Raw genomic sequence first — 24,005 nt, 5'->3', positions numbered from 1 at the left:
CTCTGTTCTCTTTCAGTATTCTTACTCCGTTTGGTGTTCGGCTGAGTTCTTTATCTCTTCATTTGATGTTCTAGGGTTTCAGGATTGTTGATTCTGTGTTTGGCTTAGTTTTTCGGATCTTTGTTGTGGAGGGACGGTGTGGTGCTTCTGCCTAGACCGCCATCTTGCCGGAGTCTCCTTCTCTAGAATTTTTAAATGAATATTCCATAATTTTGTGAAATAATTTTTACAAAATGTATAACAGTGTAAATACCATTTTCCCTTATTAATCTATCTTGGATTTTTTTGCATATCAGCATAAATAAATTCACCTAATTCATTTTAATATCTGCACCTTATTTCATCATATAGATGTATCATAATTTATTTAAGAAGTCCTCAATTAAGAGGCACTTTGTGCATTTTTTTCACTCCTGTACAAACATCTTCCAACAACGAACACCTTTGCATGTATGCCTTGGCAAATTTTTTTGTGAATATGTCCATCGGATAAATACCTAGCTGTGATAATGGGTTGGAGTTTCTTTTTGGAGTAATGAAAATGTTCTAAAATTGGATTGTGATGATGGTTGCAAACTCTATATTCTAAAATTAGACTGTGGATGATGGTTGCAAACACTATGAATATGCTTCAAACCATAAATGGGTACATTTTATGGTATGTGAATTATTTTTCAATAAAGCTGTTAAAGAGTCCCTGGGTGGTGCAAACGGTTATGGCTTGGCTGCTAACCTAAAGGTTGGAAGTTTGATTTCATTCAGAGTTGTCTCAGAAGGAAGGCCTGGCAATCTACTTCTGAAAAATCAGCCATTGAAATCCCTATGGAGCACAGTTCTACTCTGACACAAACAGGGTCACCATAAGTCAGAGTTGACTCGACAGTAACTGGTATTCACTAGGTGAGGAAGAAAGATAGTAAGTGGGAGACGAGAGGAACATTCTTCTATGAAGATATTAAAATATCACACACTAAACCCCCATACACGTGTACGAATGTTTACCTATGATCATATGAACATGGAGAAAGAAATGGAAGGATGTAAACCTAACTATGAACATTGGTTATCTGGTGGTGGGAGAGAAGGCAATCTTCTCCCCTCCCCCCCAAAAAAAAGGAAGAAAAGAAAAATCTGTTAAAATATGTCTACAACTGAATTACCTATAAAATGATCCCAATTGTATAAAATTACATAGACATGTGTATATATGCATACAGAGGCATATAAAAGAATAACAAAATATTAATGGCAATTATCTCTGGATGTGGGCTTTAGGTGATTTTAATTTTTTTCTTTGGATTTTTTGTATCATTTAAATTTTTTTTTCAATAACAATAAACATGTATTGTTTATATGTTGTTGTTAGGTGCTGTTGAGTCATTTTTAACTCAGAGTGATCCCATGTGACTGAGTAGAATTGCCTCATAGGGTTTTTTAAACTGTAATCTTTACCGGAGCAGATTGCTAAGTCTTTCTCCAGAGGGGCCATTGGGTGGCTTCAACCTGTCAGCCCTTCAGTTAGCAGCCAAGTGTTTAACTATTGTGCTACCAAGGCTCCACATTATTTATATAATCACCAAAAAAAAGAATAAAGCTATTTTCATAAGGAAAAATATTGGCCACTAAAAATATATTTTAACAAATTTTCTTTGAAAGAAAATATACTAAGGAGCCATCTATGTGTTTTGGTGTAAAGATGCTTGGAGTCCCCTTGTCCAAGCGTGTCTCCTATGGGGCTCTGAGGGTTATTCAGTTTCCTAGATTGGGGAAACATGGAGATTTAAATTCCATCTCTAGAAATTCCTTACTAAAATACAGATATTACCAGGTGCAGTTTATTAATCTTTGATCTCAGATTAGTGTCTCTCAAAAGGGGAGTGGAGAATGTCTTGAGCAAGTAGAATTCAGTCAGGTAATTTTTGCAAGGGGAAGGTAGGAAAATTCTGAGAACTAAGGTGTGACTAAAGGGCAGATCAGAGTTAGACAACTTTGGGCATGTAAAACATATACATATATATTAATAAGGAAAAAAAGTAAAACTACTCGTTGTTTCCCTAAGCTTAATAATTGCTTTACGTCACTATTTTGGGTGTGGTTAAACATCTGAAAGGAGTCTCGTTTTACAAAGTAAGGATTATGTTTCCAAGTCATCTAGTGGCAAAATGCAAACAGACAGATGAAGTTGTTGAAGGAGACACATGACCCAGTTTGGAGCAACTTAATGCACTGGGTTGCCCCCTCTCCCAGGACTTGGGTCCACCCATGGGAAGGTGGTTGCTGGAAACATGAGAAGTACCTTGTAAAAAGTCACATCTCTTAGGCAAGGAGCCCCTGGACATTCAGTGTAGGATTATATTTAGGTATTTTCATCTTTTTTCCAATAATCTTCTAATACAGTGCTACAAGACTCATTCTTTTAAAAAATTTGTTCTAAAATTCCACTAATACTGCCTTTTGGAGATCTGTCTTTGCTCGATTTGGAAGGCACTGCCTTTAAAAAGATTCATTACTAGCCTCCTGCTACTACTACTCTGCCAAAGTGAAATAAATTCTTTGGGAAATCTACGGACAACAACAACAGATCACTGGCAGAAATGCTGGTGTGTTCTCTGTAGTTTCCAAGACTCCATTGTGCCTTTGTAGGAAAGACCATATCATTCAGAGCTGATTTTTCTAGAACTAGTAGAGCAGTTTTGAGGAAATTACAAGGGAAGACCCAATACCCACAAAAATTGTTTCACCTTCTCATGTATGTAACAACTCATTCACCCAGCCAACCATCCAGTCCTTCATTGTTCCATTCAGACATTTATGCCTTGTACTAAGCAGAGAAATAAAGAGACGACTAAAACAAGGGTTTAGCTCATAGCCTAGAGTGAAGAGGCCCAAAGGGAAATTGACCATCTCAACATAGTGTGACTGTAATGGAAGTAGAATCAAGAGTGAGAGATGCAGGCACTGCAGATCAGAGAAGCCTTCCAGAAGGAATGCTTGAGGGTTACACAAGAGCATCACAACAGCTGTTTAACTGACTGTGATTTAAGGCAGTCCTCAAAATGGTTTGTAAATTAAAACTGTGGTTTTTTTTAATATCCGTTTTCCTTGCTATCGGTAATTGTCCTTTATCAATAGCTCCATAACTGCTATAGCAAAAGAAGCAAATCTCTCAAACCAATACCAAAACCCTCTGGAGCTGCTAATTTTCTAAAAACTAGTGTCAATAGATCTTTTATTAAAGCCCTTGAAAATCTTTTTTCAGACTTGCCAAGTATTTCTGAAAATTACCTGATAATAAAATGTCTCTGGATATCCAGCTGAGAATTTCATGGGGATAATGGCAATTCCTCTTTTCTTCCAATAATCCTGCCGGTTAAATTCCTCTGCAGCCTTTTTCCTGAGGTGGTAGGAAGAATTTTCCATGCATTTCTCCCAGCATCTTATCAAATTCTTGGGACCAAATTCTTGCTTATGAATTGTCCTATCAATTGTTTTGTACACATTTAACTCCCTAACCTGGTGGATAAAAAGACAAAACTTTACAACGAGACCCGCAAAGAGTGAGTCCATGATAAAGATCAACCGTTCGATTATTATGGAATTCAGCATGAAAGAATGCATTGAAAATAAACATGTTAGAGACCACATGATTTTAAGAATTGAAAGGCTGAGCTTTTACCTGTGTAAAGACTTTTCTTGATTACCAGTTCCTATCAGGTTACCTTCTCTGGTGGCAGGTGGCATCTGGCTGCCACAGCGGTCATCCAGGTCTCTGTTGCAAAGGCTCCCTGGGGAAAACCAAATCCCCCGAAGGCTGTATTGGATGGCAAATTGGTCTTGCGGACTCGGCCTCAGACACGCAGGTTGGGAATCTTATAAGCATTTTCCAGTTTGAGGAAAGCATATTCTATTACCTGAAAAGTTTTCCAAGGTGAAAAGTGGATTAAAATCATGAAATCTGGATTGATACCATCTTAAGTAGGCATTAATCAAATTCCCTAAGGAGCCCTGGTGGCACAACTGTTAAGCCCTTGGCTGCTAACCAAAAGGTTCAAACCCACCCAGTGGCCCTCTGTGTCCGAGGGAGAAAGACCTGGTGATCTTCTTCAGCCAAGAAAACCCTATGGGGCAGTTTTACTCTTTCACATGGTGTCACTATGAGTCAGTATGGACTCGACGGCACCCCAATCAAATCCCCCTTCCAGGCAGGTGAAATTCCAGCCCTTCTGAGGTGTGTTTCTCAGGGGCAACTACAAAAAGGACTCGCCCAAGTTCCCTGACCAGCTACTTGAGTGACCAGCTACTAATTTAAATTTATATGCATTTTATTTATGTATATGTCCATATTTATATATGTAGATGAAAATTTTTTCTGCAATTCAAATCGATTTTTGTTCTGCATTTGATAGAAATGGAAATAAATGTTAGCTTTTTTTTTTTTAATTCCCTGACACCCAAAAAATGTTACCATAAACACTCAGACTTCTTATTTTCCTTCAGGCTAGAGACTTCCAACTTCTTTAATATTTCCTGTGATTTTTTTCTCCTCTCTTTTCTGTACACAAGACATGAGGGGTCAAACAAAGCCCAAAGTTTCTGATAATGGCCTGACCAGAGTATTTTGGTCTCAGTGGCTTAGCATGACTCTCCTGAATCACCAAGTCTGACTCCAGGTGCAGAAAAGAGTAGAAAGCGCAGCTCTACCCAATGGGCACAGCCATTCCAACCTTTTTTGGAGTTAATACAAGCAACCATTTGCTGGATCTCAGGACAGCATCTCTCCTCTAACGTACTATAACACACATCTGTTATTTAAATTAGAATACAATTGTTTTGAGCATTAAAAATGACAGCTTCATGTGTCATAAAACCATGGATGGTTCATGAAAATTCCATCCATTTCACTTGTAAGTGGAGTGGGCTGTGGCTTTCTATTTTTGGACTCAAAGGGAAGCAAAGGTAACAAGTGGTGCTTCCCCCTTATGAGATGAGTTCAGAAGCTTCTGGAATAAACAGAAACACTGGAGTGCAGAGAAAAGCCAAATCAGGCCAGTGATTCCTTACACCTATTGTCAAGGGTATTAGAATGTGAATGAAAGATCTGGCAATCTGCTTCCAAAAAGGTCACGGCCTTGAAAACTGTATGGAGCACAGTTCTACTCTGCACACACGACATCACTATGAGTTGGAATCAACTGGACAGCAACTGTTTTTGTTTTTTTTTTTTTAATTTCAACACACTAAATTCCCTGGTCCCACAGGCCTTGTCTAGGGTGCTGAGGTAGGGAGAGAAGAGGGGAAGGAATGAATGATCTCTGAGGAAGTTGTGGGGGGACACACCATGACTAGAGTGTAGCAAATAGAAATGAGTGTTGGGTATTCTCCACGACAAAGTGCCCCAGAGCAGCAGAGAAACCCAGCAGTTCCCTGGCCGCCTCACAGGTGGAGAGTGATCGTGATCTGGAAGCTAGTCGAGTCGTCCTTATTCACAACTGGCATTCCATACAAGATGGGCATGTGTCGGTATACACAACAGACCTTCTAAATTAACAATTTAAGAAACCAAGCTTACATTTACCCTGTCACCACACATAACTGGAGCCCCAGTTGGTTTTGTAAGTCACTTACCAGTTCAGAGTCATCTGATGTGCAGCCTCGTTTGATGTGATATTCAATGTCTGCAGCCTCAATTTTCCCATTGTTCATAAAGCCAATCTGTGAATGGTAAACAACACTTCAGTGAGCATGTGAGGTTCAGCTGCTGCCTCCTGGGCATTTGAAGAATTCAAGTGGGAGTCCCTTCCATTCCTGGTAAGAGTGTGGGTTGGGGAGTCAGACTGCTTGGGTTTAAACTCTGGTTCCACCATTTACTGGCTGAACGACCTTGGGCAGGCCATTCAACCTTTTTGTGCCTCAGTAACCCCCTGTGTAAAAATGGGTTAAAACTATTTCCTAATCCAATGATTCTCAAAACTTAACGTGCATCTAAATCACCCGGAGATTAAAACACAAATGGCTGGGCCCCATTCAGCTGGATGAATTAACAAACTGTAGGACATGGGGGCTCAGTCAGGGAAGCTTCCTAGAGAAAGTCGTATCAGACCAAGGATTTGCTTCTAATCCACAGTGCTGTGGAAACCACACCAAGGTTTGTAAGTTAGAATCGATAAAGCTCTGAGTGAGAACCAAAGGTCCTCTCTTGCTGACTTAAACTCCTGGAGTTTAGTGCTGGAGATTTGTGATGGTTACTTTACACACTTAGTGTTATTTTCTGCTCCCTTCTTGATTAGAGGCTGTATTCCACAGGGTTGAAGTTGCCGGAAGAATATCCTTTAGCAAGGTGGGAGTACTTCTATAACAAGCTTACCAGTGTATAGGACGAATCAAGTTTGAATAAATGTCACGCCAAATCCTAACATGTCTTTATTCCTGAGGCCCCCAGAAACGGGAGGTCTGTGAATGCTATAGCTTCTGCTCACATCTTCTTGCTTTTAGCCTTTCTCTCATTCCCTATATTAATGTTCACTGGGTGGTACAAATGGTTAATGAGCTCAGCTGTTAGCCAAAAGGTTGGAGGTTGAAGTCTACCCAGAGGTGCCTTGGAAGAAAGTCCTAGAGATCTACTTCTTAAGAAATCAGCCATTGAAAACCCTATGGAGCGCAGTTCAACTCTGACACACATGGGGTTGCCATGAGATGGAGTCCACTCGATGGTAACTGGTTTGGTTTCCTTTATGTGCAGTGACTCAATGGACACAAAGTGTAGTACCAAGGCTTGGTAAAAGATACAGCAATCCTGTTGTCTGGGGAGGGTGTGGGTGAGCACAGGGCTCTGCAGATATTTGAAACCGCAAGTTAGTGAATCACTTAATTTGTCTATATTATATGTAATGACTTTCCTGTCCACTCACCTTATATTTCCCAAGTAGTGGGTGGCGTCCTCCTGTTATTAACATGTCATCCCCACGCTCTAAAATAAAACGGATTGGGTGGCCAGTCCTGGAGAGGAAAAAAAAATAGAACTACAACTTTAAGAGATTTGAGATTGAGAGGTCAAGTTTGTGGAATGTTCCAGAAACCACTGGCAGATCCCCTTGACCACACAATTAAGAGACAAGGAGAAGAATTATTCCCAGGAAGGAATAGGAAACTATAAATTTCTTGCTTCTTAATATAAATGACGCCGCTATGAAGCTATTGTTATGTTTAAAAAGTTCCTTTTATCTTGGTCTTTCTTAGGAGTCATAATAGACAATTTTTTTGTGGTTGTTTTGTACTTAACTTTCAGTTAGTAAGAGTGGTCATCAACAGCTATTTATTGGACAGCCTCTGTGTAATCTGAGAATTTAAAACCCTCTGAGTTTGAGGTTTCTGCGATTCATTTATTATTACCTCTAGGGGCCAAATTCTTCATTTATATTAATGGTATTAATTGTAAACTCATCTCCAAGTTCAATTTTAAAGTCTTAATTTCTCATTCTTCATCCAAACGCCCAGGTCATCTTCAAAATCCTGCCATTTATTTCTTCTCTTACAACATTTCTAGGATCCAGTTCTGCTTTTTCAATAGCCATCCCCTTGTCTGAGCCTTAATTTTCTTACATCTAGACTTCTGCAGTTGTTCAAATTCCAGAATCTTCTCTGGACATTTTCATCTTGAATTCCACCCCCATAAGAGCAGCAGAAGCCACTTTCTATACAAGCATCTCTTTGATTGTGACTCCCATACTGGTTACTCTTCAATATTCTGAGACCTACCTTTCTCTTCTTCAATATTTCGCTTAGGATTACCTTCTTTACAAAGCACTTAAGATCACAGTCCACCTAATTTTTGTGGTCTACCAAAATCGAACATTTGCCTGGTGGCCTTGGTAATTTTGTTCTTTTCTGGAAAGTGGTGTGTGTGTGTGTGTGTGTGTGTGTGTGTGTGTGTGTGCTCATGATCACTGGATACTCTACCTAGAAGCTTGCTTGCATGAGAACATATTTGGTCTGCTTTGGACTAAACAAAATTTGGGATCTGGTCCTTCCAGTTTCATATCAGCCTTCTTTTATTAGCTGTGTACATTAGTAAGCCTTACAAGTTTTTCTGAAAAAAATAATTAATTTTGCTGAATAGGTAATGTACACATGTTACAAAAATCAAAAGGTTAAAATAGGAATTCAATGAGAAGTAAGTGCCTCTCCCTGTCCTGTCCCCCAGCCACATAGGTCTTCCTGGAAGTATAACTGTCAGAAGTTTCTTGAGTATCATTTTAAATACATTCGATTTTTGATGTGTTATCAGATATCCTCTCACTTAAGAAATATTAAGCTGTCCAAGGGCAAGATCTGAATGTTCTTTCTTTTTCCTAACTTCTAAATCTTAGGGTTCTGCCCATGTCTCAAAAAATACTGTTGACTAACCAAATCACCCATTTCACTTACTGTTAATTCCTTTGCTATTGAGAAATAGGAAGCCCTTCCAGCTAAAAGCAGTAAGAGTATTGACATAGAATCCAATATTCTGGTACCCTTCCTCAGGTACGCAGCACAAAGAGAAGCGTGCCCAACCTTGTGCCATATGGCCAAAACAAAAAAAAAAAAAAATTGGCCGAAACCAAAAAACCAAACCCATTGCAGTTGAGTCGATTCTGGCTCCTACTGACCCTACAGGACAGAGTAGAACTGCCCCATAGGGTTTCCAACGAGTGGCTGATGGTTTCCAACTGCTGACCTTTTGGTTAGCAGCTGAGCTCTTAACCACTTTGCCACCACGGCTCACGCATATGAGGCCTGGATGGTAACACCTGTCCACTGGTAGGTAGTCTCTTCCTCCCTTGGCCTTTAGCCTTGACAGCCCTTTGAGACACCTCTTGGACGTATGTCCAGTTAGGAATAGAGGGCTGAGGACTGGAATATAAAGGGCCCCAAGTCACAGGCACACTCACTTTTGCCGCCACAGCTGCCACCACTGCCAGGAGTGCAGGCTTACTCACTTTCCCTCCGAAGGCTTCCCCCAACCCTTTTCACGGGCAGTTGATCCTGTCCTTTGGAATACCCAAGGCATAAGCCACCATTTCCTGTAAGTGAGTCAGGGGTTGGTTACAGGCTCCCAGAAGCTTACTTGGAACATGCATTCTAAGCAAGGGGTTTATTAACTGAAATAGAAAATCCTTTATAATTGCCCAGCATAAAAATATATTTCTATTTTGGGGGAGAGACTGGAGAAACATTTTTATCTATTTTGGGGGAGAGACTGGAGAAAAATCTTTATTTGTGGGAGAGCCTACAGAAACTGCTATAAATGCCTGCAAAGCCCAAGTTGAGAAAATAAATTGCTATTGCTTTTCAAAATTTATTTACAAGAGATCACATTGCAGAATGTAACTAAGATGATCACAATGAGCTCCTCATTCTCCTTGGCTGGCAGACCCTAGAGTCCCTCACAGGGTGGCTTGAGACTCCTCCATCTTAAGTATTAGCATGATATGTGTAAGAGAACTGGCAGATGGGTCAGTCAGAGGGAACGATGCACCATCTGGAGGGAAATCATAAAAATGATGCTGAATCAGGTGGGCAGGGCTGGGCAGCAGCTGATGTGACATGAAGGTAAACCTGGGTTTGCTACCGATGCTTCGTCCGAGACACAGAGGCCCGGGAGAAGCGGCTGGTGGAAGCAGCAGGTGGGAAGTGGTAATGGCAGCCCTTCAGTAGCACTGTGGGAGGAAGTTTAAAGAAAGATGTCGCCCATGTTTAACTCAGACATCAATCGGGAGATAATTCCTCCCGCCTCGCTGGGCAGAATCTGGCCCACCAGCACAGAAAGCTATGATCAGCTCACACTTGGAATAGAGAGCTGAACAGAAGAGCTGGAAGGCCGCTGGATGAGAGGCCCTAGACATAGCAGGGAGCAGTCTTTGCAGTGAGCGACAGTGGGGAACAAGCTTCTGGGGAAACAGATGATGGACTTGCTGTCTGTGAGAACTGAGAATAATGTGTGTAGTGCAAGAAGTGTCCTGAATCAAAGACATGATGTCCACTGGGATGTGTGGGCTAAGCAAGATTAAAAAACAAACAAAAAACCCAGTTGCCACTGAGCTGATTTCTCCTCATGGCGACCCCATGTGAGTCAGAGAAGAACTGTGCTCTGTAGGGTTTTCAATAGCTGATTTTTTGGAACTAGATCTCCAGGACTTTCTTCTGAGGTGCCTCTGGGTAGACGTGAACCTCCAGCCTTTCCATTAGCAGCTGAGCACGTTAACAATTTGCACCTCCCAGGGACTCCAAGGAAGATAATAGAAACACATGAATATCATAGTATTGGGGAAGAGAAATAAAATAAGGATAGAGGCCAGTCTTTTAGCTACAACGGGCTGAAGATTCACCAATTCATGGATCTGAATGAATTGAAAATTAATATCAAAATGCTACAGTATGTAACATCCATTTTATTCTCTAGAATTACATTCATGTTCTATAAAATTTTAAAAGGTCTTTAAAGGTTTAGGAATGCATACCTAATTCTGGATAAAGCTCTGAGAAAAATTAGAGCTAGGCTTTGCCTCTATTTTAATGTCAAACCATTTAATGGCTAACCATTACCATTATACCTGAGTTCCACGGTTATTAATCAAGAAAATGATACCACTTCACTTTGCAGTTCATTGACTGTGACCCAAGAAACAGTGATTGGGAAAGGGCTTACCTGTGTAAATGCTGCATCCTGGCTTGACACATATACATCCATTTCTTTATCCTCTGCCTTTGGAACCACAAGAACCCTTTGAGTTTCCATATAAAAATGTTCCTGTCCTCGAAAGTGCACTTCCCCTGTTAAACACAGCAAGTAAATGGGTTCTTATTTTTAGAGATATTTAGTTTAAATATATTCAAAACAGAGTGCAAAGCATTTTACGAAATGTTAGTATTATTTTCTTCCAGGTCATGGGGATAACATTTGGTTTCCTGTCTTGATTTTAAGGAATCATTATTGTTTGGCAAAATTTCACAGGCGGCTATTATCATACACGTGATAATTGAACACTATGTGCAGTTAAAAATTCTCACGCACGCTTGGCTCCATTTCCCCATTTGCCCACATCAGTGTATTCTCAAGAACTAGAAACTAATTATTATTGACGTTAGCAATAACTCAATTGTCAGGAAAAAATAAAAAATGCGATGTTCTACCTAAGGGTGAATCCAGTTCTGTAACGAAACTGCCTGGGGGCAGGGATGACTTTATAGAGCATATCGAAACTTGCACCTCAGCATCGATACCCAGCCAGCCATACATATTGCATCTGCTTACTAGAAAGATTAAACCTCAAACTACAATGTCAGTGCCTATTGAGAAGCCTCATTAAAACCTACAGGGACTTCAACTACAAAGAATAAATGGGTGTATGTGGAGGGTGGGAGAAAGAAAGGTGTTGGGGATAAAATAATTTTTTTTCCAAATTTCATCCAAGTAGGGAGTAAAAACTTCAGGAATCTATGATTAGTCATAAGTATTAAAAAGTAAAGTTTATTTGCATTCAAGAAGTTGGAGATGGTACAGAAAATACCAGGGCAACTGGAAAGACTTGGTTAAGCATTTAGTAATCAACCCATAAACATAAATTTTAAATTGACCTGGTATAAAAAAAAATTATGAGCAGCCCTTGAATTCATACCCTTAAGCTCAATCATCCCTAAGCATACAGGATGGGCATTTTGGAATTATTAGATTCATCCAATTTTAGTTCTCTAGGTGATAGATGTCTGAGAACTTAAAAATAACTCCAAATGAAAGTGTCACCAAGGTTCTATCTTCAGGCCTTCTCTCTGGTTCTCTTTGTCTCTCTCTGTTTCTCTTCCCTCCCTTCTGTCATGTGTTTGTTGGCTATAATTTTCATTAATCAATCATAGTACTGATTCCTCCTCTCTCATCTCCCTTCACTTGTCTTTTTCTCTGGAAGCCACCTTGAAACCTCGGTGGAACTAGTAAGAGAAATGTCTTAAAAATAGTTTTTTAGGTATTATTGTCTCCTTTGGTGACTTTATTCACTCTCATAGTTTCTCCCAAATCCACATCTCTAGACTCAGCATTTCTTAAAGCCTTGGAATTCCCATCTGACTACCTGTGGACATCTCCTTGCAAATGGCCTGCTGGCCCCTCAAAACTTTCAGCTTCTGCCTGCCTCCAAACATGTCATGATGTTTCCCATGTTCTTAATGACACCACCTTATCCTCAGTCAGCTAATCTCTAACTTCAAAGTTGTCTTTGATTCTCCTTTGCTAGTCAGTGACTAAATACCTCTTACACTTATGGTCTCCTCTCTACTCCTTCGCACCAGTCATCATCTCTTACCTGGCATACTGTAATGACCTGTGGCCTTGTCTCTGATGGACATGATCTTCCCACTTCAAGCCACAACGCACTGCCTGGTGCACTAAAAGACAACTATGATCCTGTCACCTTCCCATTCAAAATCTCAAATGTCTTGCATAGTCTACGGAACCAGTACAAATTCTTTGACCAAGGGGTCAGTGTCCTTCACAAAACGTCTCTTCCGCTCTGAGTCTGCTGTTCTGGATTGTCCACCTCTTTACTAATTTGCATTAGAAGAATGAAGATGAGTCAATTGAATCCAAGTTCTATAGGCCAAGCATCGCTGATTAAAATTGCATTAATCTCTTCAGGAAAGGACTTAAGAATTCACCTTCAATAATTTGATCAACGGATTGAAATGCCTCCTGAATGTTTCCTTGTTCTAGTTTTTTTTCAGGCCCAATGAATGATTGGTGTTTTGTTGCATCCAATTTGATGCTTGTATTTTGACTATTGCTTATTAAAATTTTACTGTGCAATTTGTTATGTAATTGAATTTATCAACCTTTTCTTTTATGGAATTTAGAGTTTAAGTCATAGTTAGCAATACTATAAAGGAGTTCTCCCATGGTTTCTTCTTTGGATTTTATGGTTTCATTTTTGACATTTTAATTTTTGATTCACCTTATCTTGGTTTATCTTGGACTAGTGTAAACTATGTTAAGGTTAATTTTGATCATTCTTGATTCTCACTTATAATCTGACCCCCAGTGAGATGGGACTCCCCTGTATTCGTTTGAGGACAAATCTCTAGTTTCTGTTCTTAGGTAAAGGAGCAGGGGGTGATGGTAGGCTGCCCAGCCTAGCCAGTGTAACACAGATAAATCCTCTCACTGTCCCTCCTCTAAGTAATAGTATATTTTCCCTCTCCGGTGGATCTCTCAGGAATATGTGAAAGGAATCACTGCAGCTTTACCTTGGAAAGTGGCAAAAAGTGCAGAAAAGCCCTGAGAAAAGGACACTCCATTCAGGGGGTGCTTAGCTGGTTTCTCCTGGAACAAGAGAAAACTCAGTGGAAGTGAAGGACCACGGCAGTGGGAAAATGGGACAGGAACTAGGTGAAACACATTTTTCGCATTTAAAAATGTTAAAATTCACCTAAGAGGCAAGGATTTGCATTTTCTAGGATTTGAATGCCAAGTTTGAAATTTGGGGCTTTCTCTGATGGTTTCCATTCAGGCACTGTGTCCTTCAGGCACAGTGGAGACAGAGACCAGGCACAGTTAGCGAGCCGTCCACTGTGAGCTGGGGGGAGCTCATTACTAGCCAGAAGCATCTGGGGGTGAGAAAAGAAAGGCAGCCCACCCAGAACATCAAGAAGGATCAGGGAGACTAGGGTTCTTGGGTGACTGGATCTTTTAGGAGAAAATATGCTTTCTAGACTGTGTTATCGTCATAACAGCTGGGAAATGCCACACAGGATAAAGGGGTTTCACAAGTACTGTGATAACAACATGCTTTGGAACTTTCTGAAAACACTTGTTGCCAAATGACCACAAGACTGAGCAGATTTCTCTATACCTGAATGCTCACAATCGCAGGCTCCACATCATGGCACACAATCTTCACCTTTTTGGTGGCCTGCTTGGCATGAACATATGAATCAGCAGCCACAGTACAGATAATCTGACCCACACAAACCACCTGCAGAAAAACCAGACCAAGAAACGTGCTCGAATGGAACCAAAATGTCCACCAGAGACGTCCCTGTCAGTGTGGGAGTGACACAGCCTGAGATGATGTGTATGGAGTTGCTGTTTAATGCTAGCTTGGCCACCACTAGCTATATGGCCTCAGGCATTTACTAAAACTCTCTAAGCCTCAATGTCTTCATCTTAAAATGGAGATAACCATGTTAAATCTGTCCTGAAACAACGCTGTTGTTATTGCTAACTGCTTTTGAGTTGGCACAGTGGAACAAAACACTGCCTGGCCCTGTGCCATTCCCATGATTGGATGAGATCTGACCGTTACGATCCATAAGGTTTCCATTGGCAGACTTTTGGAAGTAGATCGCCAGGCCTTTCTTCCTAGTCCGTCTTATCCTGGAAGCTCCGCTGAAATCTGTTCAGCATCACAGCAACACGTAAGCCTCTACTGACAGATAGGTGGTAGCTGCGCATGAGGCGCACTGGCCTGGAATCAAACCCGGGCCTCCTTCACGGAAGGCGAGAATTCTACCATTAAACCACCAATGCCTCTCAAAGCAAGGTTAGCACAAATGAATACTCCAAAGTTGCTGGGAGGATTATATGTGATCATGTGTATAAAAGGCACCTGGAAAATAGTCAGTACCAGGGAATATCAGCTGCCACTGTTACTAACGCACTGAATGAATCTTAGGCACTGTTATCAGACTACCTCGTCCTGTGGATACAGTCTTTCCTCTTTGCTGCCATTGTCACCTGGCACATCCTGGGCCGTTACCACATCCACCACACTAGGCAATGTGAGCGCCTCAGAGGCATCAGTGGAACTGGGAAAGAAACGAAACCACGAAGGCGCAAAGTTACACAGACTATGTGGCTGCTCTGCTCTGTGAATTGGGTGTTGCAAATGGTTAACACTCTCGGCTGCTAACTGAAAGGTTGAAGGTTCAAGTTCACCCAGAGGCCTTGGAAGAAAGGCTTGGAAATCTACTTCCAAAAAACCAGCCATTGAAAACCCTATGGAGCACAGTTCTACCCTGACACATATGGGTTTGCCACCGGTCGGAACCGACTGGACAAGCAACTGGTGGTGGTGGTAAGTCCCAGGAACCCCACTGTAATGCACATGAGTGCCACCGGGCAAGTCTGTAACGGGAAGTGTGGTGAAACCATGCTAACACTATGGGGAGTGGAAAATATTGGTTTTACTGGTTGCAGAGGTGACAAAAAAGGGGGATCCTTAGGAGAGTATTTTGTTATTCTCACCTTCTGCATACATGTAGCCTTGAGGTTTCATAAACTAATGCCTTTTAGGAACTCGGGCTCCTCTGAAGATGGACATCCAGAAAAAAGGTAGAGAGAATTATAGCTCTTTGGGGATCTCATGAGCTGAGGAAGTGGTTCTCACCCCCTTTAAATTCTCTGACAAATTGGATACCAGCTCTGTTGTATTTATTCTTTTATCTTCTCCCAAACCTGCATTTTTCTTTCTTCTCTTTTCCTTTATCAAGGTATACGCTGGGATTGCTTTTTAGTGAACTGCCTCAAGGTGTTGGATTGGGTAGACCCTTAATAGATGAGTACTCCCTTAAGTATCTTTTATGTATCACTGGCTTTACAACACTGCTTTACTTACTCGAGTTTGGCATACGGCCTGGTGCTGGTTACCACAGCCAGGAAGAGTTCTTCTGGTAAAGCAGGCATGTCGTCACAAAATACAGCTTCCCCTGTGGCGTGTTTAATGCCTGACTCATGCATGATGGGCCGTCCAACTGGGTGTTGGGGGTGCTGCTGGGGATCTACACACTGTATTTAAAAACAAAGCAAAACACAAAGCAAATTGATCAAGCATGAGTATTTATGAGACAGAAACATCTACCAGGAATCTCGTGGATCTTTCTATACTCCACGTGAGGCCAGGCTTTCCAAACTAGTCTGTTTTTAGCTTAAACCAGATTTTTCTTCTGGCTCATTGTTTATCTATATGAGGTAAAGAGGGCAAGTGTGGTGAAGACGAGGCAGGGTAGGGACTGGACCATGAGTAAGCATTGGCTTTGTGACAGCTAGTGTTATTGTTGAGCCCTGGTGGCACAGTGGTTAAGAGCTCGGCTGCTATCCAAAAGGTTGGCAGTTCAAATCCCCCAGCTGCTCCTTGGAAACCCTATGCAGTAGTTCTACTCTGTCCTATAGGGTCGCTGTGAGTTGTAATTGACGCGACGACAATGGGTTGGTTTTTTGTTATTGTTATTAGCTGCCGTTCCTAGACTTATGGCAACCCCATGCACAATGGAACGAAATGCTGCCTGGTCCTGCACCACCCCCATGATCGAATGTGGATCGAACCCTTGTGATCCATAGGGTTTTCACTGGCAGATTTTCAGAATTGAGTTGCCAGGCCTTTCTTCTTAGTCTGTCATAATCTACAAGCTCTGCTGAAATCTGTTCCACATCATAGCAACATGCAAGCCTCCACTGACATAAGGGTGGTGGCTGCACATGACGTGCATTGGCTGGGAATTGAACTCGGGGTCTCTTGCATGGAAGGGGAGAATTCTACCACTGAATCACCACTGCCCTATTTGTGACAGTTAGCAGACGGAAAACTTTGCTTTTCTGAGAAAACCTAAATGTTTTCTAAAACAGATTTTAGTGAAAGGCCACTTGGGATAAAATTTTCCAGTTTCAGCAAGTGGAAGTCCATGTGCTCTGGTTACTGTCAGCTTAAAACTCTGGGAACTGTGTAGCTAGCCCGCAGTGATGTCTCCATGCAGGCAGGGAGGCAGTGTAGACGGGATGAGTGTCCCACCAGAAAACAGGAGACATGGGTTCTAGTCTCAGTTCTGCTACAAGGGATTTTGAACAGGAGTTTTTGTTTGTTTGTTTGAAGCTCTTTGGGCTCAGTTTCTGAGCCTGCAAAATGAAGCTGTGAGATTAGATCCATGCTTCTCAGCTAAAACAACATTTTGAACTTGTAAACTAAGAGGAGAGAATTTTTTACTGACTTGGGAGTCCAGGAATTTGAAATTGGGGTGGGGATAAAGCCTTATCTCCCACACCACCCCCCCACCCCATGCAGGCAATGGGACAAGATGTAAAAGATCTTTAAGAGTTTCAGTTCTTATATTCTGTGTAACCGAAGTTATACAGTGAATCCACCTGCCCCCTGCAAATGTCTTTCAGTGAGCCTGGGAATGAGCACCAGGCAGTTCTACAAGTACCAGGTTCTTCTCTGCTGTCTGGTAAATCCTACTTGGACCAACAACTGACCCAGCTACAGCAGATCAGTCCATGCCAGTGGAAGAACCAATCATCGGCTGATAATCTAAATGTTGTCGGTTCAAACCCACTCATGGGCTCTATGAAGAAAGGTCTTGCAAACTGCTTCTGTAAAGAGCCTAGAAAACTCCATGGGGCAATTCTTCCCTGTCACATGGGATCACCATGAGTTGGAATTGACTCAACAGCAATGTTTTTTGGTTTTGTTTTTTTTTTAATAGCCAGTGATGGGCCTACTTCTCTGAGGAAAAGTGGCCTTGCGGCTGACAGTACAGACCCTGACTGTATCCGTGCAGAGGTACCATCTCCATAGACAGCTGAGCTGGGCATGGCACTGACTGGTTTAGCGGGAGTTGAGGACAAGTGCTTGCTTGGGTCCCCCCTTCATTGACGGGAACTGGATTCTACTGTGTGAGGGCAGCCCAGGAAGCAAAGCAAGGTCTGAAATACTAGACTAGAAGAGGGCAGAAAGGACAATAGGAGGAAACGGGTTCGAAGCATTGGAAAGAGCCTGAGGCAGCAGACTGCAGAGGGAGCCTGTTTTGGCCCAAGTGTCCACTTGTAGGCAGAGGAAGAGAGCTGGCCCAGGCTTTTACACTCACGCTCTGATTTTATCTCTCATCTTCCTCTCCCAACCTCAGCTGATTTCCAACCCCAAAGCCATGTAGCTAACATGACCATGGTTGCTGATGTCTGCTCAGAAATGCAAATGAGAATTTTTTTTCTGGCATTTTCCTGTTTCTGCTCCCCTTTGCCTAATTAGGGGAGCCCTGATGGCACAGTGGGTAAAGTGATCGAGTGCTAACTGAAAGGTCAGTGGTTTGAAACCACCAGTGGCTCTATGGGAGAAAGATGTGGTAGTCTGCTTCCATAATGATTGACATCCTTGGAAACCCTAGGAGTCGCTATGAGTAGGAATCTACGTGATGGCAGTGGGTTAGGTTTGGTTTTTCAGTTTTGCCTAGTTCATTGACTGTTCAGGAAGAGCTCTCAGTGACAAAATCCAGATTTTGAGCTTCAGCTATTTATTCAATGCCAGCTTCCCGAAGAGACAGAACAGCTTGACTCAGTAACAACCCAGAAACAGAGGTGCCTCTGGTGGATGGCACAGATAAGACTCTTCATAGTGTGGGATGCACATATTCTGGCCTGGACAGAACACTCAAAGTTACCATCTAGCCAGCTGCCAGTTGATTACTTATTGCCGCTAAGGAGGTGACAAGAACTGATAATACATCTCCATTCTTGTTGCGCTCTGTCACCTCAGAAACTGCATCAGGGAAAAGCTACTTTTGTAAAACCGGAACAAAAAAAATATGTGGAGGCAGCAAGGAGTCTCTGCTGCCCCCTGCTGCTAGGCTCTGGTAACTCCAAACGTTTTGTTTTTAAATTTTAACAAAAAATATATGCTTTTAGATTTCAATTATTTTTATTATTAACTGAGAAAGTATGCTTGTGAAAAGAAAGTCAAAGTTAATCAGTGGTGGGTATTATCAAATTTTGAAATCGTTGTCAATCTAAATTGTTGCATTCTAAAAAATATGAGTGATATTCAATATAGCTTAATATTTTTTTCCCCAGTAAACTTCCAGTGGATATTCTTTACCATTTTTTTTTTTACCATTTTTTGTTTGTTTATTGATTTATCAAAGTATTTGTTGAAATATGTTTCTTTCTCTTTTTTTGTACGAAAGTTTTTCTGTTTTATATCATCAAATGTATCAATGTTTTCCTTTATGGCCTCTGGGTTTCGTGTTATGTTTAGAGAGGACTTCCCTAAGCTATGGATTTAAAAAACAAGTTCGTTTGTATTTTTGCCTAGTAATTTTATGGCTTTAGTTTTTAATGTTTAAATCTATAATCAATTTGGAATTTATTTTCATTGTAAGGTGAAAGGTAGAAACATAGTTTTGTTTCTTTCTTTGTTTTTAAAATTGCTTCCTACTTTTACTAGTATCCTTTACTATATACTAAATTATCTTACACTTACATGAAATGTGTCTTTATTTCTAATGATTCCCAATTTCCGTTTCCCATTTATTTCTGGACTCTGCACTGTTTTATAGGTCTGTTTGTCCCTTCCTGTATCAGGACTTACAATTTTTTAACTACTATAGCTGTCTAATAAATTTAAATATTAGAGGTAGTTCCTCTCATTTCTATTTTTATTTTTCAAAAGTGTCTATTTTTATCTTTTTAGATAAACTTTCCACCACCCGTCAGTTTGTTGTGCTGTGGTGGCTTGCACGTTCTATGATGCCAGAAGCTGTGTCACCAGTATTTCAAATACCAGCAGAGTCACCTGTGGTAGGTTTCATTGAAGCTTCCAGATTAAGACAGATTAGGAAGAAAGGCCTGGCAATCTACTTCCAAAAATTAGGCAATGAAAACCCTAAGGATCACAAAAGAATATTGTCTGGCATAGTGCTGGAAGATGAGCCCGCTAGGTTGGCCAAAAATTGAGGGAACCCTGCAATGAGATGGATGACACAGTAGCTACAACAATGGACTGAAACATACCAATGATCATAAAGATGGGGTAGGACCGGGAAACGTTTTGTTCTGTTGTACACAGGGTCACATGAATCAGAATCTACTCAACGGCAGTTAACGACAACAAATGAACTTTAAAATCTAGTTTCCAAAAGATGCTGTTGGTATTCTGATTGGGAATGCATTTAATTTATAGAATAATTTAGAAGACACTTAATATCTTTGTATATTGTGTCTTCCTAGCCAAAGACTAGCTATGTTTTTCCCTTCGTTCAAGTCCTTTTTTTTTTTTAGTTCACCAGTATAGTTAAAAAGTTTTTTTCCTGTAGACCTGCACATTTCTTGTTGCGATTACTCTTAAAGATTTTTACAGCTTTGGAAACCCTATCCTATAGGATTGCTGTGAATCTGAACAGACTCGAAGGCAACAGGTTGGTTTGTTTGTTTGGTGTTGTAAATGGGGAATTTTATTCCATTGTATTTTGTAACTGATTATTTCTTGCAGAAAGCATTTACTTAGTGTTTATGATTTGACTTGTGTCAGCCAAAAATATATGCTGAAGTCCTAACCCCTGTACGTGTGAATGTGACCTTATGTAGAAATAGAGTCTTTGCTGGTATAATCAAATTCAGATGAGGTCATATTGGATTAGGGTGAGTCCTGATCAAATGATTAGTGTGTCTTTATAAGAGGAAATTTGGACACAGACACACATCCACGTGATAATGGAGGCAGAGATTGGAGTGATATTATTTACAAGCCAAGGAATGCCAAGGATTGTGGGAAACCACTAGAAGCTAAGAGAGAGGCATGGAACAGACTCTCTCTCAGAGCCCTTCAGAAGGAGCTAACCTTGCTGACATATTGATTTTGGACTTCTGGCTTCCAGAACTGTGAGAGAATAAATTTCTGTTGTTTGAAGCCACCCAGTTTGTGGTACTTTGTTATGGCCGTCTTAGGAAACTAATACAGATAGCTTTCTTTAAAGCGTTTATATAGCTGACCCCTTCATATAGGCTGACCCTATAACAGCAATTTGAAATTAAAAAGTAAAGCCACGCCGAAAGACAGTTGCCGTCCCACTCTGCTCTTCTATTCTTTCATAAAATGTACTGACCTTGTACGACTGTATCCTGTGAGGTATGGTCAAAGGAAAATCTTCTAGGACACTTAGGAATTCTTTGGAGATGTCAGGATATCCACTGGGATCCTGAAATAAAGACGCCTTTGATTTTAACGGAAACTCTTAATTGTGAAGATATATTTGATTGATATAAAACATATATTTTTAATCTATATCTGCATTGTTTTCAGACCTTAATTTTCATTGCTTTGGGGAAATTTATATGAATTAGAAGAGCTCTTTGGGTTTCATCTAATAAAAACCCTTTGCTGTCTAATCAATTCCAACTCATACCAACCCTGTAGGGCAGAGTAGAGCTGCCCCATAAGGTCTCCAAGGAGCCACTGGTGGATTCAAACTGCTGACCTTTTGGTTAGTAGCTTAATGCTTAACCACTGTGCAACCAGGGCTCCTTCATCTCATAAGGGACCTCAAAAAATCACTTGAAAACAGCGCTTGTGTTCAGCACCTGAAACAAACCCTTTTGCCCAGAGTATCCTGAAGACAAACCCATCTTTACCCTCATCTTTACCTGCTGCAAAACATTTAAGTAGAATTTGAAGAGGAAACTGATCACGAGAGTTCTTCGGAATTCCACCATTCCTCCGGGGGCAGAGCCTGGAAGGGTGATTTCATCTAGAACAAGCCTGCAAGCTTCACTTAACATTTCCTCATCCCAGCACCTAGATACAAAGGAGAAATCCAACTAATTTAGTAAAGTATAAACAGGTGTGCAATATCTACTAGAAAATTAATTTTCACATTATGAACAACGGTTGATAAAATCCTTTTTCTTATATAGCAATATCATAACAAAATCTTTGTGTATACTACTTTACTTAAAATCTTGCTTTTAATAACTATGTACACTTACTGTACAACACTATGATGTTATAGAGAAGAGATACAGGTCTCTTCCTTTGATGATAATGTCAACTGTCATGATTCAAGGGATGATAGACTTTATTTGGTATGATGTACATGTTTGTAAATCACCTTCCAATAAGCTGCTGACAGGACTTATTTGCACTGACTGTAGTAGGGCCAACTCCTGCATATAATGCTTAAGTCCACGACAGTGTCTGTGCCATCTTTGGAAAGGACCCTCATTCCAGCTTTCACAGTGGCAAGGGCATTTTGTTGATGTGGGTCTTGCCTGAAAGCTGAAACTCCCACTGGAATAGAACAAGAACAACTCTTTAGTTTGAAAACTTTCAAGCCTATGGGAAAGTCTTAAGAATAGCACAATAAATACCTATATGCTCTGCACCTAGATTCACCAATTAATGTAGTGCCAAGTTTGCTCACTCTCCCTGTAGCTAGCTACACTCACATACACACATACAATTCTAGCTGAAGCATTGGAGAGTTAGACATAGACATCATGATGTTTCATCCCTAAATATCTCTGCCTGCAGCTCATAAAATTTCTCCTATATAACCACAATACCATTATCAAGACCATGAGACTTGACACTGATTCAATACTTTATTTGATATACAGTTCATATTCGAATTTCTCTAATTGTACCAAAAAAAAAGGCCTTTATTACCCACACTATCCCCTCCCCCCAATTCCAGGATATAATGAAGAATGACACTTTGATTGTGGTGTCATCTTCAAAGTTCTTTAGTCTCCTTTACTCTAGAAGAGTTTTCCAGCTTTTGCCATTTGTGGAGAGCCATGGACTACTTGTTTTGCAGACTGTCCTTCCGTTTGGGTTTATCTGATGATTTCCTCATGAACTGATTCTGGTTAAACTGTGAGGGCGGTGAGAACACAACACGGGTGACATTGTGTAGGACCAGCTTCTTTTTTACTTCAAAGCCACTCCACTCATTGCTACAGTCATCCTCATAAAAACCCATGCGCTTGGAGTACCCTCCACTCTCAAAGTGTCTTCTCCCATCTCCTTTGGCAAAACTTTTCTGAAGTCATAGCGTCCCTAAATCAACCAGGGGAGACCTTGCATGCTGGGTTCTGCTGATCAACTGTAAGTTAACAATAGAAGTCATAGTTTTATTCTTTCCCTAATTTCTTCAACTCTTTCTCTGAATTTTAGTTTAAAATTTCAAATATAAACACTGGAGGGCACCTAGGAGTCCCTGGGTGGTGCAAATGGTTACCTCTAAGCTGCTAACCCAAAGGCTAGGAGTTCAAATCCACTCGAACGCACCTTGGGAAAAAGGCCCGGTGACCTACTTCCAAAAAAATCAGTCACTTCATGAAAACCCTATGGAGCACAGTTCTACTGTGATACACTTGGAGTAACTGTAAGTTGGAATTAACACCACAGAAATGGTTGTTTGGGTTTTTTTTTTTTTGAGGACACTTAGCAATATTTTTGGTAAATGATGGTGATTATTTATTTGTGCTCATATGATACTCAGTTGTTGTTAGGTGCTGTTGAGTCAGTTCCAACTCATAGTGACCCTATGTACAATAGAATGAAAACACTTCCTAATTCTGTGCAATCCTGACAATCCTTGATATGCTTGAGCCCATTGTTGCAGCCACTGTGTCAATCCATCTCATTGAGGGTCTTCCTCTTTTTCATTGACAGCCTACCTTACCAAGCATGTTGTTCTTCTCCAGGGACTGGTCCCTCTGATAACATGTCCAAAGTACATGAGACATAATCTTGCCATCCTTGCTTCTAAGGAACATTCTGGTTGTACTTCTTCTAAGACAGATTTGGTCATTCTTTTGGCAGTCCATGGTTAATCAGTAGACTTTCATAAATATTAAATGAGTAAATTATATTGTAGGAGAGTTGAGTGAAATGAGAGTGCTGCTCTTCTGTGTTCTAGCAAAGGGGATCGGTTTTCATTTATTGATTGAACTGGTCTGGAGCTCAAGAACTGAGATACTGTAGTAACACCCACACTTGTCCATGTTTCTCTGTTTGGCATACAGATATTGCGGCTAAACAGAAAGTAATCAAAGCCATATTTCTTAAATGAATACGTGAAGTCCTCATGTACTAGCAGTATCTTAGTATAATCAGAACTTCTTGTCCATTTCTTTGCAGTTCTTGCAATTTGAAGAAAACATTAATCTTGAAGTAAGGTCAAAATGAAAAGTTTTGTTATTCTTTATTTGACTTAAC

At 40.7% G+C, this 24,005-nt stretch overlaps 1 protein-coding gene across 1 annotated transcript in view; it reads right to left on the bottom strand.

Moving 5' to 3' along the window:
- The window catches only part of LOC101341581 (aldehyde oxidase 2-like), a 212,386-nt gene extending 189,622 nt beyond the window's left edge, over positions 1-22,764 (bottom strand). Inside the window, 10 exon segments of the mRNA XM_023732911.1 lie at positions 3,286-3,513; positions 5,626-5,712; positions 10,685-10,809; positions 13,270-13,345; positions 13,875-13,997; positions 14,715-14,829; positions 15,639-15,808; positions 20,890-20,982; positions 21,428-21,578; positions 22,589-22,764. Of these exon segments, the coding sequence (XP_023588679.1) occupies positions 3,286-3,513; positions 5,626-5,712; positions 10,685-10,809; positions 13,270-13,345; positions 13,875-13,997; positions 14,715-14,829; positions 15,639-15,808; positions 20,890-20,982; positions 21,428-21,578; positions 22,589-22,764 (1,344 nt within the window).
- Positions 22,765-24,005: the final 1,241 nt, after the last annotated feature.

Source organism: Trichechus manatus, unplaced genomic scaffold, assembly GCF_000243295.1.
Source record: "Trichechus manatus latirostris isolate Lorelei unplaced genomic scaffold, TriManLat1.0 scaffold00056, whole genome shotgun sequence".
Classification (NCBI taxonomy): domain Eukaryota; kingdom Metazoa; phylum Chordata; class Mammalia; order Sirenia; family Trichechidae; genus Trichechus; species Trichechus manatus.
The sequence above is the reverse complement of the archived record's forward strand: the minus strand, read 5'-3'. Positions and strand labels throughout refer to the sequence as shown.